Below are 24,356 nucleotides of genomic sequence, written 5' to 3' on the forward strand. Positions count from 1 at the left end.
GGTTTGCCGCGCATGTGCGAGTCCAACTGGCTGAACTCATAGCGACGGAGCCCAGCTCAGCCCTCCCCTCACACCCCTCCCCGGGCGCGCGCGCGCTGCCCAGCCCCAACTGCCGCGAGGCACTCTCTGCCCGCGCGCCCCGCCTCAGCGTCTCGCTCTCCTGCGGGGGCGGGGCTAGCTAAGGGGGACAGTTTGGGGGAGGGGCATGTTCACTGCCATTGTTACACCAAACCGTGGTACAATTACACTAGAGTACAGTGCGGGGGGGGGGGGGGGGGGGAGGTCAGATAAGTAGCACCTCTGATCTCTGGGCCTGTAACTTATAATCACTTGAAATCTATCTCTGGAGTTAATAAATCTGTTTTCTATTTTACCTAAAACCGCGTGTTTTGAGTTGAAGGGCTTAGAGACGCTCAGCTCCAGGGTTGTTGCACATCCACTAGCCGTTGTTGGCCTGGCAGACTCATTAATGAGCATGCACGGTCCTAGGGAGTCTTGAGCAGGGTAGGATAGTCTCTTTCTGGGGGGATTTGCTGGTGCCGCTCTCTGTGTAAGGCATGAGTGGCTCTGGGAGCATTCATGCAATTTAGCTGAGTGTGGGGTCTCCACATGCTGGTGGCTGAGTGATCGCAGCACCTGGAGGGGTTTGCTGCTGGTCACTGGTATCGCATTGTGAGAAATGGCCCAGGCTGGAGCGTTAAGGGTGCACAGCGGTCCCACAGTTCCAGGTTTTACCCTGGGGAATCCCGTCACAGGTGCCTAAGTCCCTTGGACCAGCAGGTCTCAACCAAGGTTCTGCATCCCCCAGGCCAGTTTCGGGGGTCTGTGAATGCATGGGTGGAGTTGGGAGGGGTGTTGTCCCTCCAAACTGCAGTGCCAGACTGGGACAGTCCTGGGGCAGCTCCACAGCCCCCATTTCCTCCACTTCCCCCTCTTAAGGCCCTGCCCAGGCCATGTTTGAAGGTGGGAAGCTGGAACCAGGTAATGCAGGGTGATTGCTCTTCTAGCTGGTGGCTTGGAGTGGACAACCACGGTGCTCCCTCATCTCCTCCTGCTGGTACCCAGCTCCCTTTGACAGCACAGCCAGTAAGAGCCACCCTGGGCGGGTGGACCTGGCTCCAGGGCTGGCAGAGCCCTCGGAGACCAGTGACCGCAGCCCTCCTGGCCCAACCTCTCTCCCTGAGCTACCCCACTGCCCACACATAGGCCCTACTTCAGTGGTCCACAAACTTTTGAGGGTTGTGTTCCCCCCTTACCATGCCCCCTGCCCTCCCCCTGGAGCCAGGGCTGGGAGTGAGGCCACAGCTCGGGGGGGACAGGGGGCGGAAACGTGGCCGGGGTAAGGAAGCTGGGAGGTGCGTCTGGGGCTGGTGACCAGGGTCTGAGGCTGGGGTTGGGGCCGGGAGCAGAGCTGCAGGCAGGCTGCAGTGAGGGCCAGCAGATAGGTCCCTGGCCAGGTGTGGAGCCAAGCCACGGCTGGGGGCAAGGCCAGAGCAGAGCTGGGGGTGGGGCAGGGCTGGGTGGCAGTTCCTCCCCGCTAGGGTTGCCAGGTCTCCAGTGTTCAACCATAACGCCCAGGTCAAAAAGGGACCCTGGCAGCTCCCGTCGGAACTGCTGACCGGGCCAGTAAAAGTCCGTTCGGCAGCACAGCCTGGGCCCAGGACTAAGGCAGGCTCCCTACCTGCCTAGGCTCCACGCTACTCCCGGACGTGGCCACCAGGTTCCTGTGATCCCTAGGCACTGGCACAGCAAGGGAGGTGCCACAAGCTGCTCCCACCCCTAGTGCCGCCTCTACAGCTCCCACTGGCCAGGTACTGCGACCGATGGGAGCTGCGGGGGGGGGGGGCGGGGTTGCCTGCGGATGTGAAGGCAGCACACACTGTGCATAGCTGCCTGCCCACCTATGCACCTAGAGGTCACTGGGACTGGCACCCGCTTCCTTGGAGGTGCAGTGAGTGCCGCCAGGACTCCTCACCCCTTCCCGCATCCCAACCCCCTGCCCCAGCCCGGAGTCCCCTCCCGCAACCTGAACTCCCTCCCAGAGCCTACACCCCCCCCTCCAACACTAGAACCCCCTGCCCCAGCCCCCTCCTGCACCCCAAATCCTTCATCCCCAGAGCCCCCCACCCCAGCCCGGTGAAAGTGAGTGAGGGTGGGGAAGAACAAGCTATGGACGGAGGGGGGATGGGGCCTCAAAGAAGGGGCCGGGCAGGACAGGGGTGTTTGGTTTTGAGTGATTAGAAAGGTGGCACCCTATACACCACCCTCCATAGGGGCTGGCCTGGGCGCACTGGGCCCCCAGCCCCCGTGAACATACCTCCTCATGCCCCCCCATGGGGGCGGAAGAACGCCTCAGAGTTTGGGTACCTCGATCTCGTTACTCCCCTCCCTGCAACCTGAGCTACTCCCCTGGCCTGCACACAGCCCCAGTTCAGTGGTCCCCAAACTTTTGAGGGTTGTGCCCCCCCCTACTTTCTGTGCCCCGCACCCCATCTCCCCAGAGCCATGGCCCAGAGTAGGGCCACGGCTCCGAGAGGTGTGGGGGCGGGGAGGGAACAGGACGTGGACAACACCAAGGGATCCAAGGCTGCAGCTGCAGTTGGCGGTAGGGCTGGGGCCAGGAGCAGGACTGGGGAGGGGAGGGGGGAAAGCACTGCGACTAGGGGCAATGGCTGGAGGCAGTGCAGCTGGGGGCAGGGCTAGAGCAGAGCTGGGGGCAGGATAGGTCTGGGTGGAATGCCCATGTTGGGGGCTGGCCTTGGCCTGCTGCACCCCCCCCCCCCAAACATTATGTCTTGCCTGGGGGGGCAGAGGGGGCAGGAACGTGCCACACAGTTTGGAGACCTCTACCTAGTTACCCCACTCCCTACACCCTGAGCTACCCCACTGCCCATGCACAGCCCCTAGCTACCCACTCCCTGAGCTACCCCCTCTGCCTCCACACAGCCCCTAGCTGCCCCATTCCCTGCACCCTGAGCTACCCCCTGCCCACACACAGCCCCTAACCCCTCTCTCCATCCCAGGCTACCCCCTTGTCCGAGCAGTCACTAGCAACCCCGTCCCTGTACCCGGAGTTACTCCCCTGGCCCGCACACAGCTGCTCTCTGCCTGCCACCCTGAGATACCCACCATGCGACAGAGCTCCTGGCTACCCTCCCTCTCTGAACCCTGAGCTATCCCCTGCCAGCCACACAATGCCCCTCTACACTTCTCCTGTCAGCCTGAGATACCCCCTCTGTGCTGTACACAACCCCTAGCTACCCCCTCCCTGAACCCTGAGCTACACCCCTCACTGTACACAGCCCCTAGAGCCCCTCTGCCTGCAAACCCCCCATTATCATTTTTGAGTGTGCCCCCTCCCCCCTGGGTGGCCTGCTAAGGTGAGTCAGGGGTGGATGTGGTGCTCCCTCCCCAGGGCCCCACCCTGAGGAGCTGGCCCGGGCACTGCCCCCCCGTAGCCAAAGCATGGAGCCCCAGCCCCCTGCAGGGCTAAAGCCCTTACTCCCCCCTCTCTCTTCAGCTTTGGTGAACATCAGTTAGAGGGAAAGATGTCGATTAATGACACTGGTTCTCCCCACCCCATCCCCCCTTAGTCAATTAACTCAGGCTAAGAACAATGTATTGATTCCAGCTATTGCTTCAGTGAAACCAGCAGTCCTGGCTGCATGCCTAGAGCTGCAAGAATGTTGCTGATGTGAAAATTCTTGCATTTGCTGTATGTTTATGTTGATTGTGAACGTTGAAGTTAATCAAGCTGGTTAGTTTCTGAAATAACAGGATAATGATCGTTCCACTGGGTTGTGTACACACTGGCTGTGTCATCTTCCTGGGAAGGCTGTGCAGAGTCAAGAACCTCTGAGCTGACAAATGGGTTGCTTGGGATTAAAGCCAGTTAGGAATAACTGTTTCTTACAAACAAGAAGCAGAATTTAAGAAACAAAAAGACAAAGTTCTGCAGTCCACACCCTGGGAGCCAGTGCAAGAGAAGGCCCATGGTTAAATCGCTGCTCTTACATCCAATCCAGTTTTAAAATAGTTAAACATCAAGACAAATCAGGTTCTCTCCATTTTACAAAAATAGCTCTTATTGAGTTTTAATGCTTATTGCCATTTTTACAGACGTTATTGACAAAAATACCCAGGTACTAAATATACATAAAAACAGAACCTGCAGCCAGGTCTGAATATCAGCTGTGGTTCTTGTTAAAATGCGAACACGTGGGTTCAATGGAATTACAACACACTTCCTTTGCCTTTTTTATTTTTAATTTCTATCGTCCTGTCAAGATTTCCAACAATAACCTAGGATAAAATCAGAAATACAGTAATTCCTTTACAGTAAGATGTTCTCTAAGAGCCAAAGTCAGTAGCTAAAAGATGCACAGATGGTGCTGCTCTTCTGGTGCATGCTCTCCTTGCCATGGTATTGGCAGACTGTTAGGACTTCAAACTGGCTCCTTCAGGGTTTCACAGCGAGGGAGATTCTGTAAACTGGCTGTTTCCTGCTTAACCACACACTAGCTGGAAGGTTAGGATACAGAGAGCAGTAAAGCACTTCTGAGGGGAGGAGAAAGGTCAGAAGAGCTTGTTCAGGATAAAGTACCCTCTCTGCTTGGTCTTACATCCTTAAACAAAAAATAAAAGGAACTTTGCCTACACATCATCATTCAGTGTGCGCTTTGAGACGATCCCTGTGTCACTTACAATTTTGGACAGTAGCAGATTTCTGGACCAAACCTAAAGCGTAGTTTTGAAGTTAGGCTATTAAGAAGATGGAATGACAAATCAAATCAGAGTCCTCCGCAATTCTCTGTTGTAGCATAAGTCATGAAGTTCTTCAGATCCAGCCAAATCTACTGAGGACGAAGTGGTTTTAAAAAGTAATGATAGGAGTGATACATAACTAAGGTTAAGATGTAGTAACCCCAGTCACATAGCCTAAGATTTTTTGTTGCTTCTTTGCCCCCCTAATCTACAGAGATGTTAGGTGGGACCTACAGAGATTATGTATAAATTGTTTTTGCGTCTCTGGAGTCCCAAACATCAAGACGTCTATTTATGGCAACATCCAAGATAAAGTCCAGAGTTGCAGGAGTTCTGTCACCCCGTTAGTGTTAAGGCTGGCACGAGGGCACTGACTGGTTTACTCTGGTTCCTTGAGTTACACTGAATTAGACTTCAATTTGCAGGCTAGGTTCAGAATGGAGTTGGGAGTCCAGACCTCTATCTGGAGGCAGAGCGCTGCCTTAATTACATGCACTCTTAGGAGCACAGTCTCACAGCAATTCAAAAGACAAACTAGAACTCTTAGAGTTAGTCTGAGGGCAGTAAGAGGTTGAATGGTGTTTCACTATTCACATGATGTGCATGCTGAAGGCTCAAAAAAAACTCTCTCGGTTCCTTGCATGTATTCGAAGGCAGCAAGTGAGGCTAGGCATTCCTGGTTAGTTCCGAGACTCTGAAGAGGTTGGGCTGCGGACCGTCGACATCAGGTGCGACTTGTATGTCTTGCTCAGGCCAGTCATCCAGAACTTGAGGAGCTTGACATTGTCTTCCTCAGCCGCCCCCAGAATGCTCAGCAGTTTTTGAGTGTCCTCCTTGGGTCGACTGTCCACTTTGGTGAATTTAAAGAGGACCTTCACTTTACTGCAGAAACAAAAAATTCCTGTCACTAGCGATGCATTAGTACACATTATGTTGGAGATATAGGCATAGGCAGCACTGCAAGTTTCTCTTTCGTACCCAATATCCCATTCTGTGCAACAAGATGCTAATGAAGCATCAAGAGGAACATCCCAAAAGGAGCTCCTCTTGTGCTCAGAGGTTTGGAAAAAGGAATTGGACATAATTATTAGCCACTTCCAGCCCTGATAATACTTAGCAGTTCTGAATTTTCCCTTTGCCTTCTTTCCCATTTTAGCCTTTATGCCTTCCTCCAAGCCACCCAGCACACTTGGAACAGCCTCCCACTGAATGTGCACATCCAACTCCCTCCTAGCTTTCAAATCATGCTAAAAACCACACTAGTGCCATGAATTATTTCACCCAATTGTTCGGTCTTCCACTGTAACCACTTGTGCCTTCACGTGCTGTGCCTGTGGACAGCACCATGTTATCTGTTTGGCACAGTACCTGCTGTAGATCTTAGTGGACATTCAGAGCCCAGTATACATTTGCAAAGTGCTTTGAAAATGGAGACCGCTCTTGAATCCTCCTGACACTTTTGGAAGGTAAGCAAGATTGGTCTTATAGACAAGCATCACAACTGGGGAGATTGAGGCACAGAGGTTAAAAGAGACTTGCCCAAGGCCACCGAGGGAGTTAGTATCAAACCTAGGATTAGAACTAGGGCTCCCTAGCTCCCAGTTCTGTGCTCAGATCATACTGTTCTCCAGAGAGCGGGGCTCAAAACTAACATCAAAAGGTCAACTGGCTACTAACTGGTCCTATATAAAGTGATGAACATCAAGTTGGTTATCCCACCAGTGTCTCCGGAAAACCCTTTGGAGAATCTTGATGGGATTACACTAACAAATAGCTAAAGCTGTTTCACAGAAACAAAGCAGTTGCCTCTTACTTCATCCACTCCTCCTTCAGGCAGACAAGGCACTGATCCACAACGTCTACAGAAAGATTCTGATTAGTCAGAGCAGCTTCGATCTTGTTCAAGATAGTAGGGCCAACTGCAAGCACAGGGAGAAGGGTCACAAGAGGAACAACAGATCATCCACTTTTAATGCCTTTATCAACCATTAACATGGGATGCCTACGCTTGTCTAGGGCTCAGTGGACTACAGCTCAGGCGCACAGAATGCCTCTGGCCCCTTTCAACTCTAGTTCCAGAGCATTCATCTGCATGCACTTTTCACCACTGCTCTGATTCGGTGCATTAAAGTAGTAACCTCCCTCAGAACAGAGCCAGAGCATTGAACAATGGCAGCAAAGCTCATCTCAGTGAAGGCAGGGTTCTTAAGTGACTAATCAACCCAAATCCCTTCTTGAGCTAAGAAGAAATTCATGGATGTTACAAGAGGAAAGAACAGCCCTCAGCTGCTCCCTCGCCTTCCACAATAGAACCAATGTTCTCAAAGAAGCCGTATGGAACTGTACATATGCTAGTAGGATCCTCCAACGACAGCTGGGGACCTGCAGCTTCTGGAACGCAGTACGGTCTTCTTCTGCAGTGCTGTTGAGAAATCCCTGTTTTAGCTCTCTTACACCCACATCCGTAAAGGAGTGATGAGAGGAGAGAGGGGATCAGTCATGTGCCTACTCTTAGAGCCTATGAAAATAGCTCTTCTCAATTAAAAAAGGACTGCTCTGAAAATACTGAATGCACGGTCTACAAAAGTGCCTTGGGGTCATACCCAGTCCAAATGACTGGGCCCACTTGGAAAGAGTAGTTTGTAGGTAAAATTAAGCTCTCAGCATGGGAATATTAGGCACTTTTTAAAAAAAACAGGTAAAGCTAGGGTTACCATTCGTCCGGATTTACCCGGACATGTCCTCCTTTTGTGTGCTAAAAATACCGTCCGGGGGGAATTTGTAAAGCACTCACAATGTCCAGGATTAGCAGAGCGAGCGGCTGGGAGGGCTGCAGGGAAGTCCCGGGCTGGACCCAGGAGCAGCTGTAGAGGAGCCAGATCCGCCCTGCATTCTGAGCCGGCAGCTCCCTTGCAGCCCAGTCCAGCAGCACTGTGCAGGGCCAGACCGGGTTTTGTTGTGCAGGGCCAGACCGGGTTTTGTTGTGCTGGGGAGCTCAGCCACGTGTCCGGCTCGGCTGCACAGAGCCCAACACTCTGTTCTGAGCAGCAGGGTAAGGGGGACCGGGGGCAGGAAGGTTCTGGAGGGGGCAGTCAAGAAACGGGGGGGGCTTTTTGGGGGGAGTGGAGAAAGTTTTGGGCAGTCAGGGTACAGGTAGGGGGTAGGGTCCTGGGGGGCAGTTGGGGGGGGTCTTAGGAGGGGGCAGTTAGGGGACAAGGAACAGGGGGGGGTGTTTGGGAGTTCTGGGGGGGGCTGTCAGGTGGCAGGGGTGGGGAGATGGATCGGAGCAGTCAGGGGACAGGGAGCAGAGGGGTTTAGATGGGTTGGGAGTTCTGGGGAGGGGGTGGGGAGTGGTTGGATGGGGCGTGGGAGTCCCAGGGGTCTGTCTGGGGGTGGGGGTGTGGATAAGGGTTGGGGCAGTCAGGGGACAAGAGGCAGGGAGGCTTAGATAGGGAGTGGAGTCCTGGGGGGCAGTTAGGGGCAGGGGTCCCAGGAGGGGGCAGTCAGGGGACAAGGAACGGGGGAGGGTTGGGGGTTCTGGGGGGGCGGGAAGTGGGAGGGGCAGGGGCGGGGCTAGGGTGGGGCTCCTCCCGTCCTCTTTTTTTCTTGCTGAAATATGGTAACCCTAGTAAAGCTGAATTTAGTCCTTGTAGTTCACAGTCACAGGAAGTCAGTATCAGATACTGGAGCTAGATCATTTAATCCTTATCTGGCTGACTAGCAGATTAGACTACACTCGCATGAGGTAAGGGAAATGACATGTTTCAGAGCGCAGAGTGTTCACCATGGATCAGGACAGTATCTCCCTCGATACATTAGTGTAGGCCAGGGGAGTTATAGAAGATTCTTCCTCTTCTCTGAAGAATATTAGACAACCTGCTGAGCTACTATGGCAAATCCTATATAATTAATTAACAGCATTTTAACAGCCTGCTTATCTAGAGAAAACCGAGTTCTCCAAGACCATAGTTGTGTACTGACATGGCCTTGCATACAGACTTTCTTAGCAGCCAGAACACAAGACTAAGCCCACACAGCCAAATGCTGATGAAAGAATGCTAACAGCTACAGATAGAGATTCTGTTCCGGCCACAATGGCCTAGGCCTCTCCTGACAGAGTTCCACCTTTCCAAAGCACCCACCTCGGTCTGCTGCCACAGGGCTCCCACTGGTGACCACAAACTCGTACTTGCTGAGGGGCTGCTCATCATCAAACAGGACCGGGTAGAGGCTGCACCGGGTGGCAGGGCGGACTTCCACAATGACAGCAAATTCTAGAGTGATGATAAACCCCCCAGCACATTAAAACCAACAATCTCTATGAAAAATAATATATCAAAATATATATACTCTGTGCTTCAGAAGGGCTAATTTCCCCAAAGTGCAGAGAAATTGTGGGCGAAACTGATAAGGAGGAAAAGTTTAGACGGCAAAAATGTGAATGAAAATTGGGAGTTCTTTGAGAAGAATGTATTAGATGGCCAAATAATCATGCTTCCACATTCAAGAAAGAGGACAACTTTGGCTAAAAGCCCATTTGGTTCACTGACGAAGTGAAGGCAGCAATTTGAAATATAACAAATCGAAAAAAGTAATCTAGATGGCAATCTATAGAAATTAGAAATTATGAAATGTAAAAAAGCTAAAGACATCAAGGGGAAATATGGCTGCAGGGCTAAAGACAATAACAAAGTTTTAAAACTATATTAGGAACAAAAGAAATCCTTTCAATGGCATAACATTACTAGACGGAAACGGTAACATTGTTAATGATGCAAAAAAGGCAGAAGCATTTAATACATATTTCTGTTCTGTATTCGGAAAGAAGCAGGATGATATAATCGCATCATATGGGGATGATAAAGTACTTTCCTGTCCATTAGTAATGAAGGAGGATGTTCAACATCTACCTAGGTAAGCATTTTTAAAATCAGCAGGTCCAGATAACTTGCACCTAAGAGTCCTAAAAGAGTTGGCTGGGGAGCTCTCTGGCTTGCTGATGTTAACTTAATAAATCTTGGAAATATAATAGCAACCACCTGCACCCCCGCTGTAAAAAGAATTAATTTATAGTAAAAACCAACACCCAGCTCTGGCCAAGACTTTACTCCGTTCTCCGTCTTTTAAACCTTTTGCTCACTAAGGCTCTGATTGAACTTCCATTGAAGCCAATGGAAAGACTCCATTTGACTTGAGTGGGAGTTGGATTGGGCCCATACTGTTGCTGTACTTGTTTAGGACATAGCCCTCAGATGGGCAAAGTTTAGAACACCTCTAGGTTAATGTCTCTCACAAACTCACCACACACAGCAGATTGTCACAGATTTGTGTGTGTGCATATGAACTGAGTGCCACTCTGGCGGGCTGCAGTGTTTGGTCCATATACAGCAGTATTAGCCTCTTATTAATCAGGAACTGGGATTTCTAGTCATTGAGCCCACTGCAAGCAATGATCATGCAATGTCCCTCAGCAACAGACCGGGTAAGGTCACTTGGAAAACAGCACAAAGGGGCACTGGTTCTAGCTCATTCAAGGATGCTGGGCTTTAGTTGATAACTCTTTGCCTTCACAAGGTATTTTCTTTAACATGGACAACAGGGAGAGGAGCTGGTTCAGGAGCAGGCTCTTACCAGATGACAGTATGTGGGGTGGGATATGCACATGGGGACTGAGCCCCAGGAAGTTACACCGATATGCCTCCTCATAGCGGTCACTGTAGGGGATAATCCGAACACAGCCTACAGGCAGCATGGTCTGCAGAAGGAAACAAATACAGCAAGAGAAGCTTTAGAACTAAATAGATATGGGCCCAGGTTCACGTCCAAGTTTCTGTCTCACTTGTCTGGCTAGGGGCACCTCAGAGGGCTGCTAAGGCAGCTTGCACTGATTCTGGGAGATGGAAGTATCTCACTTGGCTTGAGAGACTCCCTTCGGACAATACAATGCTGAGCAGGGAACCACTCCCAGCCCTCCTTGGCTTAGAGGCTGAAGGGCTGCAATATGGAGCCTTCAAAGGGGAAAAAGTCTCCTAGAAACCCTTGGAATAAGAGAGGTAGTACCCTCTTTTTCAGTTCTACTCGGTGATGTTTTCTTCATTGCTCAGAAGAAGCCTGATTATTTCAAAGAGATCGGTTCTCTTGCTGCTGGTTGTTACACAATAGCAAGACACTAATTACCACAGGCCCTACATAAACAATAGAAGTGCTGGGTTTTTTTAATTTAAAGTTTTGGTAACAAAACAGCATTTTTTGTTTTAAACTCTAGTAGAATTTGGAGCACATTCCCCACCAGATTATATTTTAAGAGGCAGGTCAATTTGAGGGCCTAAACAACTATGCAAGAAGATGCAACAGGGAGATGAAGAAACAAGTTCTTACCCGTAGGATGTCAAAGGCAGACTGGACGAGATCTGCATCTCGTGCTTTCCAGATGACCTGGTTCCCCATTAATACGTGCCACGCCAGCATGCGGAAAGCTGATGCCCCCAGGACCTGAAACAAGATAATCCTGAGTTTACTTGAATATTTTACTACTTTCCTTCACCATTTTAATCCATCACAAGCATGTCTACAAAGCAGCCTCCCAGCCATGTTACTGATTACATATTGGAAATGCTAGTGAACTACTACCACTAAGTCTACTGCATACAGCACAAGTCTAAATATGTATTTTAGCGTTGGTGAAAGATGCTAGACTGACAGCCTGGTAGGGATCTTGTATTAATTTAGATGGAATATATGGGCTCAAAGAGTTAAAGGTGTTAATATGACCCTGTCTCTGTCCAACATTAAACAGTTGGAAACAAGGTTCAGGGTTTGGTATACAGAGACCTCAGCCTGCTTAATGCTATACCAAACACACGATTAAAAGTAATTTTTAACCTTCATTAAAGATACAGAAAAGAAGGAAAACAGTTAACACTTTAAATGTAAAGTCCTTTAAGTAAGGCTTTATTTTAACAATATCCATTGTTCTCTCTCTTTCACTGCAAAGTGCCTTTAGAAGGGAAAAAGCCCCTTGTTTGACAGTCTTTTAGATAGTATTAAAAATGGTGATAACTGTCTTTTGCGGGAGGGCGGGGGGGAGGTAGTTAGTTATGGGCTGGAGTTGTTGTTATTGCTGTTGTCAACGTCTCCTTTTGTTTCCTAGAAGACAAAACAAGAGAAACCTACACAAAAGGGGAAAGAAGAGAACACCACAAATAGAAAATGAAGCTTCAGCCTCTGGTGTTGACTTTCACTTGCAATCTCACTGCTGGAAAATAACCGGCACAGCACACAGTCTTATCAGCCACTCGAAGACCCGGAAAACTGGTACCAGCATCGGAGTGTTTGCTTCTATTTGCCTTTCTGGTCACAAATTGATAGCAGCATTGCAGTCTTAGGCAGGCTTTTATTAAACAGAACGCAAAAGGAGAGGGATAGGAAAGAAATGAGAAGAGGAAGGAAAAGGGACACACAAGGAGTGAGGGGAGACAAAGTCTCACACCGCAGGGGGTGTTTGGGAGTCAGCTGGAGCCAGTGGAAGTGATGATGGCATCTGCGTTCCTCTCTCTGGCCCACTCTGGTCAGGTCTTTTGGGATCAGAACACCAATGGCCCAGTGGTGTTACGGTAGATCCGAGGATCCCAGGAGACAGTGGCAGCCATGCTAGTAAAACTGACTGCAGCAGTTGTTGTCAGACAGCTTTTTCTTCTGCTAATTTCCCCCAAACATCTTTCTTTTTAAGAGCACCAAAAAAGCAATGGGTGGAACAGCCAATCCCCTCATTATTTTGTTCAGCTATTAGGACTAATTTCTGACACACCAATTCTGGTCCATTGATTTCTGCTCCCACATTTTGCCAGGCACATTTTAACACAGTCCTTGAATTATTTCAGTAGGCCTTTTGATTTGGATTGAGTCTTCCTTTTGCCCCTTTTCCCACCAACATTTGGTGTTATAGGTTATTGCGACATTTTACAAACTTTCACTCACTTTTTACTGTTGCACTCATAGTTAGGGTCAATTTATAGGCCTAATCATCACAGCATGACTTCAGCCCGCTGTCTCAGAGCAAGCACAGTTGCACATACTTCCCTGCCAACATTCCTGACCACAACCTAGGATGAAATTCAGTTCTAACCACAGGTAAGAGAACAGCTCAGTTCCCAGGGCCACTCACGCACTCCTTGGTCTCTCAGCTGAGGCTGCCAACAAGTGGGCCAATCCATGCCAACTGTGCTGGTGGTTTGGGCAAGACAGACACTTGCTCATTTGGAACAGGACTGAGACCTAACATTTCATACAGGCCAAACTGCCAATACATGACAACTTTCAGTCACTACTGACCTGTGCTGTGTTCATACTACTGGTCCGGGGATGAAAATGCCAAACCCCCGTTACCATTGCCCCGTTTGCCAACTTTGACAGGTGTGGAGATCTGTGTGTTAATCGACAAACAATATTCATACCATTGTAAGTGACCTGATCAGTGAACTAAAGTTTCCGTACAACTATGGAGGGTTATTAGAATTTCTTCTATGAATGTATTGATCTAACTTAAGCGGGGGCTGTGGAAGCACAAACAGGGAAGCCCCACAATAGTCCTAGACAAGCAGCACTAAGCATATGCCTGGAAGACAAAGGGGCAAGCTGTGAGCTTCGAGGATCCTGTCCCCAATGAGTTATGAGCCTTGTCTTGCCAGGCTGGGAGGCTAGAGAAACAGTCTACATTCAAGAGCCTCTCTCAGGGAGACAGGCTGACAGACAGAGAGACTCGGGGGGGGGTGGGGGGAGGGGATCTAAAGAAATCAGGCCTTCCCAGATTCTGGGAAGCCTGAGGGAAAAGCTAGACATACCTACAGTCTGCTTTATAATTTTTCAGAGGGCTTTTCTCTTAAATGTTTTTGTTTTAAACTAAAGAATACTTTGCTCTAAAGAGGTTGGTTTGTCGCTGTATTAAACCACTGTCATGGCTCTCAGAGGGAACAGAAGTGCAGGGCTGGACATAAATCAGGCCTGCTGAGGTAAATCATACCTGACACATAGGGGACTGCAACTCAGGGCCTGATCTGTGAGAGAATAGCGCAATTCCTCCCTGAAAGACAAGTGACGGCTAGATGCTGGAGACCTAGAGTGGACGCACTCAGACCAAGAGGAGTTAGAAATGCAGTTCACCTTATAATCGTGACACACCCCCATGCTTCAGATGCCACACAGTTTTCAAAAACAACAAAGAGTCTGGTGGCACCTTAAAGACTAACAGATTTATTTGGGCATAAGCTTTCGTGAGTAAAAACCTCACTTCTTCGGATGCATAGAGTGAAAGCTACAGATGCAGGCATTATATACAGACACATGGAGAGCAGGGAGTTACTTCACAAGTGGCGAACCAGTGAAGTAACTCCCTGCTCTCCATGTGTCTGTATATAATGCCTGCATCTGTAGCTTTCACTCTATGCATCCGAAGAAGTGAGGTTTTTACTCACGAAAGCTTATGCCCAAATAAATCTGTTAGTCTTTAAGGTGCCACCAGACTCTTTGTTGTTTTTGTAGATACAGACTAACACGGCTACCCCCTGATACTTGACACAGTTTTCAAGTTCTTTGCTGACTCCTGTTTGAGCAGTATTGCTGACATTCAGAGGTAGATAAAACAGGTACCAGGAAAGAAAAACTGAGTGTAAGCATGTGTGTGTAAAAAACAAAACATGGCTGTAAGTAGCCATTCTCTTCTGGAAAAAGGCTTTGCCAGCGCATAGATCAGAAAGCACCCAGCCAAAGGCTCCAGTCCTCCTTTCCTACCTGTCTCATGTGCCTGAGGGACCGGAAGATGGACAGCCTTCTGGAAGCTACATTCCAGCTGCTGCAATCTGACATCAGAGATGTGTCTGTTGGGCATTTAGTTAGCTCCCGCCCTTCTACAACATCTGGCTGGGCAGAAGGCTTCTCTTCTTCTCCCTCTGAGCCATCCCAGCCTTCTGACTCTTCTTTCAGGTCTCCAAGAGAAGAGAAAGATCATTTGTTATGTTCCCTCCAGATACAACAACTGCCCCAGGGTTCAACTTCTGAACATCATCTAATATGGTTTCACACTTGACTCGCTATGGCCAGTTTTGGGAGGGAGGGGAGAAATGGGTGGACCTTTTCATGATAGTAGTATTTGCAGCTTATTATGCAAGCTAAGGTAATAAGTAATCAAACCTCATGCTTCAGTGCAAAAAAAGAGACAACTTACTTCTTGACTCTTTGGTGTTCTCCCCAGATAGAACACTGCACAATTGGCCAAATACACTACGGAGCTTTCTGTATCCTTCCTTTGAAGGGACCAGCTGCTCCTTGAGGCAGACTATGCAGACACTTGAGTAGATGGACTGATGAATTAAATCAGTGTGGGAAATCCCTGTTTCTACATATTTAGGAAGTTTGTGAATAGTAGGAAAGGGGAAAGCCTCATGTCACGCAATAGTAACCTCTCTTGGCCAGCCAGACACATTAGGTACATCCCAGCTAAGAGGTACAGATATCATGGTAATGCGAGCCCAATATGCAAATAATGAATGTACACAGGGAGACCTTAACCCTCCACAGGACTTATTTTCACATCAGATTTCTTTCCACATGGGAGGACATGAGTCATTAGGCAAGTTGCAACAGAGGGTCCTGTGGCACCTTTGAGACTAACAGAAGTACTGGGAGCATAAGCTTTCGTGGGTAAGAACCTCACTTCTTCAGATGCAAGGCATCTGACTTGCATCTGAAGAAGTGAGGTTCTTACCCACGAAAGCTTATGCTCCCAGTACTTCTGTTAGTCTCAAAGGTGCCACAGGACCCTCTGTTGCTTTTTACAGATTCAGACTAACACGGCTACCCCTCTGATACTATTAGGCAAGTTGTATCACAGGATGACAGAGGCAAATAGTACTTACGCTGTGGATGCAATGAGCAGATGTTCACAGTTTTCCCATCCAAAGCATTCTGAAATGCTCTCCCTGCTATAGAAGCTTGGAGACTCACCTGCAAGTTTTTCCATCTGAACTAGGGTGTCCTCTGTGGGAGCTCCCTCCAGAAGCTTCTCCGTGAGTCGGCTGCCACAGGCTTTCAAAAGCCTGCAGAAGTGAAGAGTGAGAGGGGAGGAGAGGAGGGAAAAAAATCATCATTCATCAAGCCTGCTTGCTGGGGGCAGAGCTGTCAGCATGAAACCTGGCAGAGTAAGCTTACCAAGAATCAGGCTACCACTGAGATGTAGCTCATTTGAGCTTTCCTTCAATTCCCCATTTTGTAACTACTAAAACTTTTCACAATGGACTGGGGCACCCAAGGGCATTGGAAAGAAAGTATGTTACTGCAGCATGCCAGCCTATTATACCCCTCCTAAAAAAACCCAAAACCATCACATCTCCAGGAGTACGCCACTCTCCCCAGCATCTCTCCAGAGGAGTCTGATGTCCGAGTCTGGCATTGACATAGCTTACTGTGAAATTTCACTAACGCACATCCATTTGGCAGGGTAAAACATCTTGTACTGTATAGCACAAGGTACCAGGGCATGGCAGAGTTAGACTGTTCAACACAACAGAGTTACTATTGTCACAAGTTAGGTGCGGGATGGGGTGGGAAAGAAGGGCTCTATTTCCTCCTTCCACTTTTGTCTGACGCTTTGCAGAGCCTCTCCCTCTAGATCCGAAAGGCTAATAAACATGATTCCCACTGCAGCCTGTCAGTGTGCTCCTGAGTTGGCCGGAACGTCTGCTGTAGAGCGATAGGAAAAGCAAGGGACCAAGAAGGCTGCTGCATCAACATGCCCAGTCCCTGCTAACTCTTGGGATAGAGCCCCACATAGTACTGGAATACCAACAACTTAGATGCTCACTCCATGTCCCCACTATTCTAGGATGCTGGGAAATGCCTCTGTTATTCCAACAGATGGTATAGGCCCCAGAGACATAGAGGACATTACCAAGCAAAGGAGGTGTGCAGACATGCCCACAGGTTGTCATCGTTGGTCAGCGATGTCAGGGAACGGGCTGCATTACCATTCCTCTGGTGCAGAAAGGGGGTGAAGGCCGTATTCATGCGCTGGGCTCGCTGCGGGCACCCATACTGCTCAGCTTCAAACACCTGAGTTACAAAATAAAGACAGAGGACAACAGAAAAGACATTTAAGTAAATATGACACAGTGGAACAACTAGGCAGATGCACCTTGTTAACATGGAATAAAACCCTATTTCCCATCAGCTACAGAATCAAGCTGGCAATTCTTGGTCCATTGCTCTGTGCCTCTTTTCCCACCAGAAGGATGGACAAATTGAAAAGTTTCCCTTTAGATCCAGGAAAGATGGAGAAAGAATGACATTATTGCAGACAAGGCTTGATTGGGCTGGTATATGGCAGTTTGCCACACCAGCACCTCTCTCAAGCTGCTATTTTATTCTCCAGAACCTCAGCTTTAAAAGAAAGAAACAAATGGAAAAAAATAAAAAGTAAATCTCTAACATTTATGGTTGTGAAGAAACCTCAAAACAGAGTTTAACAGATGTAGAAATGTCTAAGTATGCAGCAACTGGGGGTACAATTTTCAAAAGCACCTTGTCCCACTGATTTCAAATGGGACTTAGGCACTTTTGAAAGTTGGATTTGGGAGCCTAAAGCACTTAAGTGATTTAGAAAATTTACTATAGCTCTGAAGGATGTGAACTGCCCCATTCATTTCCAAGAGGCATTATCTCAGATACCCAGCGATTATGATTAACGTTAACATGTCAGAAAGAGAGAAGAAAAGATCTGCCCAATTTCCTGTGGGAGACACCACACTTCGGTGCCACAAGTGGGTGGCATTTGGGAGCTATTTTGCCTGCCCCAATCTGGAAGCAGCCAAGCCTAAGAAACCTAGCAGAGCCTCTAGGCATAGTTAAGCCCCACCAAGAAGGAACCAAGCGGAATCTGAGTGCTGCACAATCATATTTTGAACATCTGCACAGTCTACCATGAGTGGCCCTCATTCCAATGTCTCACATGAGGCAAGTTTATTTTGTGGGCAGAGCTTGGAAGTATACCACAATTCCCCCCCCCCCCACTCCCCGCAGTTCAACCCCTTCTTATAGGGCAACAAAAGAGATGGGATCAAGAAGATGTGTCTTTCCTCCTGAGGCATCCAAAGCATGGATCCATCCCTATGTGCCCCTTAATCCCAACATCACCACCTAAGTTTCCCTTACAGCTCTAGTTGCGTACATTACTCTTTACTTCTCTCCCAAACTGTTGAACACGCCCATCCACTTAGCCTTCTTTCTCTCACCTGTATTTGTGTTCTCTCTCGAGCAGACCCACCTTGAGCGCTTTTCCCTGAAGCTCGTCAATGATGCCTCGGATCTTCACCAGCAGGAAAGGCCAGGAGTTGATGAGATAGATCCGGTCCATCATAATAGTGATGATGCTGTACCAGCGCTGGAAGCCACGCGCCAGGCTGTCCTTGATGAAGAAGGTGTGGCTGAACACAAAGCCATGCTGCTCATCCCCAAAGAAGATAGGGCCTTCACGTCCCGGGCAGACCTGGTGGGAAACGGACATAATAGAACACATTGGCTCAGCACATCACTTAACTGAAATTATGTCGAGCTCTTCAAGCAAAGCTTTCCCACTTGTTAGGGTATTGTCTGCTGAAGCATGGGCAGCCCTTTCAGAAGTGCCACCCAACATATAAGGTCTGATAGATGGAGCCAAACATCTCCGCTGCTGCCCCATGTACCTGGCACAACCTTCAGGTTAACTGGAACTTAAGAATGCCGCTGTATTCTGCTACAGCAAAATCAATGAAATGGATGCATGAGCTGGGGCAATCTCAACTTCTGTAAGGTTTTCCCTCCTTTTGTAAGAGGCTGTGTAAGTTATCTGTCCACAAAGGTCAAAAACAACATTTACTGATACCGAGCAACAGCCTGCAACATTACTACCGAGGTGGCTTATTTTGGAAATAAATAAGTAAAATAAATAGGGGCAAATACAAGAAAGTGAAAACAAAGCTCTGAGATCACAAGTGCCTTTGCTTCAGGTGAAGAGTAGGCATCCCAACATTAGCAAAGGTTCTCTCCAGTAACAGATCAGATGATGGAGGGACAAAGTGGGTGAGGTAATCTCTCTTACTGGACCAACTTCTGTTGGTGAAAGAGACAAGCCTTTAAACTACACCAGTGGTCTCCAACCTTTTTATGCCCAAGATCACTCAGTGGTTTGAGCATTGGCCTGCTAAACCCAGGGTTGTGAGTTCAATCCTTGAGGGGGTTATTTAGGGATCGGGGGTGGGGGAAATTAAGATTGGTCCTGCTTTGAGCAGGAGGTTGGACTAGATGATCTCCTGAGGTCCCTTCCAACCCTGATATTCTATGATCTCTATGATCACTTTTTGAATTTAAGGGCAACCCAGGATCTACCCCGCCCCTTCCCTGAGACTCTGCCCCTTCCCAAAAGCCCCCCCCCCCATCGCTCGCTCTCCCCCTCACTCACTTTCACCGGGCTAGGGCAGGGGGTTGGGGATCAGGAGGGGGTGCGGGCTCTGGGCTGGGGCCGAGGGGTTTGCAGTGTGGGAGGGGGATCTGGGCTGAGCCTGGGGCAGCGGTTTGGGGGGCAAGAGAGGGTAAGAGGTGCAAGCTCTAGGAGTTTGGGTGCAGGAGGAGGCTCCGGGCTGGGGGAGAGTGTTGGGGTGGAGGAGGGGGTATAGGGTGCTGGCTCGGGGGGGGTTAGGGCTGGGGCAGGGGTGCAAAGGGAGACCCCCTGCCCCCGCGGCCCTGCGCTGGCCACTTCCGAGAGCAGGGTAGGCAGGGAGTCTGTCTTAGCGGCAGCCACTCTGCACCACCGGAGATCGCAATCGACTGGTCAATCCTAGAGGATCTCCCAGTCATAGAATCATAGACTATCAGGGTTGGAAGGGACCTCAGGAGGTCATCTAGTCCAACCCACTGCTCAAAGCAGGACCAAACCCCAACTAAATCATCCCAACCAGGGCTTTGTCAAGCCTGACCTTAAAAACCTCTAAGGAAGGAGATTGTGATCGACCGGTTGGTGACACTGAACTACACAGAGCTCTTCTTCAGGTGTGGGAAATGTACTCAAAAGTGTCACAGCTAGATATAAAGGTGGAACATTAGTTAACATATATGCTAAAACACTTATGCTAGAGAGCATTCGAGGTGATCAGATGATAAAAATTAATTCATCATAGCTCTGAAATGACTGAAACTTTATATAAAAAACCTTTTAGGCCTTCTTTATGCATCATAAAGGGCAGAGACAAGTATTTTTTTCTTTTGCAGTCACCTTTAAAAATTCCTGCCAAATACTGAGACCCAGTGTCTTGCCTGGCCTTCCATCTCCAACCCCTTCCTGTGGCTGTGGAGGGGCTGACATCAGTGAAGTAGTCTTAGATCAGAAACAGCATACACGTTTATACACAGATTTTCTTCCTGCATTTCATATCACTTGCCTCACAACTCAAGCTGCGGACACAGGCCTGACGCACAATGCTGAACAACTGCGGATGGTTTGGGTGCTGGTGGCTGACATATTTGATTGATGTCTCTGTGTCATGGCTGACATATCCAGGGTGTCCTGCTGCAAGAGAGCGGCAACCCTGACCACAGAAAGAAATGGAAAATCCAATAGTAAAGTAGGACACAATGATCTAATGTACTTATATGTAGGCCCCATTACCACAGCACCTGAATGACTAAATCTTCAGCATAGGTATCCTCACAACACCCCGGGGAGATAGGAAAGTATTTACAGAGGGGGAACTGAGGCACCGAGAGGCTGAGTGACTCGCTCATGGTCAGGAAGTTTGTGGCACAGCAGGGACTTGAATCCAGGTCTCCCAAGTCCTAACCACTGGACCATCCTTCCTCTCCTACAGACTCTTTCACAACTCACTCCGTCGCTGGATTTTGTATTTGATGCTGGCTACACAACTGGCCAAATTCAGCTGATGGTAGAAGCAACTGTGAATCCACTGACATACTGAAATCTGTCACCACTTGAGAGACACAAAGCACACTAGGAATAGCTTAATAAAAAAGATACCAACAGTTAAGTGGAAGAGCACCAATGGGGACGGACAGACACACAGGTGAATACATCTTCCTTACAATTTTAACTGGATACAGAATTTTTTCCATTTCCTGTTTTATAATTTTACGTAAGTGTTGCTGCTGTTAATCGATGGTCAGGCTTTAACTACACGGATGGCTGCACATCAGTGGTGTGCAAAACAATTCTAATCTAATCTAGAGTTTACAAGGGTTTCGGGATCCTTTGTTGTTACTGGCACTGTGCAAGTATAAGCCATTTTCCGTGCACTATTTTTTCTCCCAAACAATAACATGCCCATCACTGAGAATCCCAAAGCCCATTAGTTCAGCAAAAGACGCAGGGTGTCCATATACACACCTCACACATATCTGACTTCTTTGGCCCTGGACTACTAGAGTCAGCACTAGCACCTTCCGCTGGGCTGTGCGAGCGGATCCTGCTGCTCATCTGAATGCCACCTTCTTCGTCTTCTGCCTGCTCACTTTGCCCAGGGCTGTCTCCATTCCCTGCGCCTTGAGGAAGTGGCGAATGCAGCACCTCTGTACAAAAGAGGGTGCGAGGGCCATGGAGCTCACAGAAATGACAGAGGGCAACAATGGCGTTCATCGCGATAGCTTAGCTGGGTCCTCAGCTCTCCTGCAGGTGAGGGAGGAAGGACCCAATATCAGTATAATAAACAGAAACCAAAATATTCCCCCATTCCAATCGGCACCAGCCCGGATCTTTCCACTCCGGAGAAGCTTGGAGTCAGGTTCAGCTCTGCGGTCAGGTCACTTCCGAAGGGACCGTGTAGGCTGCAAGTCACAGCTCTCAGCTGGGCTCTTTTCTCTCTAGGCAAGTGGGAGAGTCTAGTGCAGGATTCTCAGACCTGGGCAGGGCAGGGCCAAGGCAGTGGAGGGTCCAACCCAGGGGGGCTTCCCCACACTGCCCCCTGCCTCAGCCCAGACCTGCAGGGACACTTCTAAGGACGAGAAGGGAATCAGCCCCCCCTCCCCCGCCAGCAACCAACTTCTCTGTCCCGGGAGCCAGTCTGGGCTACTCATGGGGGCACCTGTCCCCTAGCCTGACCCCCAACTCCCCACATGGGGGCAACTCCCTCCCCCCTGCTGGGACCTGGCCTGACCTACCCCATGGGAGGCCCTTCCCCTCCCCCGCAGGACCTGCCTGACCCCTGCCTGCCCACACTAGGACCTGGCCTGACAACCCCCACCCCCATGGGGACACCTGCCCCCCAGCAGAGACCTGGCCTAATCCATCCCCCCCCCGGACACCTGCCCCCCAGCAGAGACCTGGCCTAATCTATCCCCCCCCCCCCGGGACACCTGCCCCCCAGCAGAGACCTGGCCTAATCCATCCCCCCCCCCCCGGGACACCTGCCCCCCAGCAGAGACCTGGCCTAATCCATCCCCCCCCCCCCCCCCCGGGACACCTGCCCCCCAGCAGAGACCTGGCCTAATCCATCCCCCCCCCCCCCGGGACACCTGCCCCCCAGCAGAGACCTGGCCTAATCTATCCCCCCCCCCCCCCCCGGGACACCTGCCCCCCAGCAGAGACCTGGCTTAACCCCGCCTCCCCCGGACACCTGCCCCCCAGCAGAGACCTGGCTTAACCCCGCCTCCCCCGGACACCTGCCCCCCAGCAGAGACCTGGCCTAATCCATCCCCCCCCCCGGGACACCTGCCCCCCAGCAGAGACCTGGCTTAACCCCGCCTCCCCCGGACACCTGCCCCCCAGCAGAGACCTGGCTTAACCCCCCCCGGACACCTGCCCCCCAGCAGAGACCTGGCCTAATCCATCCCCCCCCCCCGGGACACCTGCCCCCCAGCAGAGACCTGGCTTAACCCCGCCTCCCCCGGACACCTGCCCCCCAGCAGAGACCTGGCCTAACCCCCCCCGGACACCTGCCCCCCAGCAGAGATCTGGCTTAACCCCGCCTCCCCCGGACACCTGCCCCCCAGCAGAGACCTGGCTTAACCCCGCCTCCCCCGGACACCTGCCCCCCAGCAGAGACCTGGCTTAACTCCCCCCCCGGACACCTGCCCCCCAGCAGAGACCTGGCTTAACCCCGCCTCCCCCGGACACCTGCCCCCCAGCAGAGACCTGGCTTAACCCCGCCTCCCCCGGACACCTGCCCCCCAGCAGAGACCTGGCCTAATCCATCCCCCCCCCCCGGGACACCTGCCCCCCAGCAGAGATCTGGCTTAACCCCGCCTCCCCCGGACACCTGCCCCCCAGCAGAGACCTGGCCTAACCCCCCCCGGACACCTGCCCCCCAGCAGAGATCTGGCTTAACCCCGCCTCCCCCGGACACCTGCCCCCCAGCAGAGACCTGGCCTAATCCATCCCCCCCCCCCGGGACACCTGCCCCCCAGCAGAGACCTGGCTTAACCCCGCCTCCCCCGGACACCTGCCCCCCAGCAGAGACCTGGCCTAACCCAACCCCTCCCCCCCCTCACAGGGACACCTGCCCCCCCGCAGATACTTGGCCTAATCCCCCCCACTAGGACCGGACCGGACCCGACTCCCTCCCCGCGGCACCGGTGGGGAGGCTCCGGCCCGGGGACCCCCCCCAGCGAGGGGAGGGGGCTGGACACTCACCCGGCAGCGTCCCCGAGACCCCTCCCGTCCCGTGCCTCAGGGCGCCTGACACTGACTGACGGCCCGAACCAACACCATTCCCGCGGGAGGGGGAGCGATCCAGCTGCCGGGCCTGCACCATGCGCACTCGCCCGGCGGGAAGCGGGAGCGGCAGTGGGAGCGGGGCGGCGCGGGCAGACTGTAGCACTTCTCGGTCTCCCTGCTGCTGCCGTGTTTCCAGCCGCGGCCCCTCTAGTCTCCCCCCCCCCACATGTCAGTGGTTCAGTCCGAGGCCACCCCGACTCACTGGCAGTGGGCTGAACCATTTCTTCAAGCCGGGGGGTGGGACTGTGAAGCCAGGACCCTGTGTCTTTTCACGCCAGGCGGGGCAGTGCGAAGACCGGGGCTAAGCCAGCCAAGGCCCGGGGTGGGGTGAGGGAGCAACAGCCCGGCTCGGTGCCGGGCTCAGGCTCTGGGTCTTAAGCAGCGTCGCCCCACAGCAGCAGGGAGATGGTACACTCCACCAGGGCTGGCCTGTGATACACAACTCGTGCGTGTGGGCGGGGCGGGGCTGCGCTGGGCGGGGCTCGGGGCGGGGCCAGTCCCAGGGTTGCCCAGAGGGGGGCGCTGTGCAGGTCAGTCTGGGTGCAATGCTGGATCGAGGTGGGTGGATGTAATTTGATTGGTAAAAATCTAGAGAATCATAGTTCCCATGGTATCACCTGCTGCTGCAGGGGGTGGGGGGGACCAGCTGCCCCTCCCAGCTCTGGGGCCTCCAGGTTGGAAGAAATATTGGAGCTATGGAGTCATGAGAAATGGGTGAAGACGAATTGGGTATCCTGGGCCACGAACAACGGGGTGCCCGCCCTGCCAAACCTAGAACAGTTATGTAAAAACAATCACGATTTTTTTTAAAACAACATTTTTTAAAAATTATACTTTGACCCAGGTA

The 24,356-nt window shown here is 51.0% G+C and overlaps 1 protein-coding gene across 1 annotated transcript; it reads right to left on the reverse strand.

Annotated features, from left to right (window-relative positions):
* Positions 1 to 4,078: 4,078 nt before the first annotated feature.
* On the reverse strand, positions 4,079 to 23,571 carry FLCN (folliculin). The gene is made up of 12 exons (XM_054042509.1): positions 23,426 to 23,571; positions 21,185 to 21,463; positions 20,226 to 20,372; positions 18,077 to 18,298; positions 16,706 to 16,866; positions 15,763 to 15,854; positions 14,551 to 14,744; positions 11,143 to 11,256; positions 10,396 to 10,519; positions 8,907 to 9,038; positions 6,578 to 6,683; positions 4,079 to 5,646 (listed from the first exon to the last, which is right to left on the reverse strand). The coding sequence occupies exons 2-12, from the start codon at positions 21,431 to 21,433 to the stop codon at positions 5,445 to 5,447; spliced, it is 1,743 nt and encodes a 580-aa protein (XP_053898484.1). The 5' UTR covers positions 21,434 to 21,463; positions 23,426 to 23,571; the 3' UTR covers positions 4,079 to 5,444.
* Between the last annotated feature and the right edge of the window lie 785 nt (positions 23,572 to 24,356).

The sequence above is a fragment of the Malaclemys terrapin genome, chromosome 10, assembly GCF_027887155.1.
Source record: "Malaclemys terrapin pileata isolate rMalTer1 chromosome 10, rMalTer1.hap1, whole genome shotgun sequence".
Classification (NCBI taxonomy): domain Eukaryota; kingdom Metazoa; phylum Chordata; order Testudines; family Emydidae; genus Malaclemys; species Malaclemys terrapin.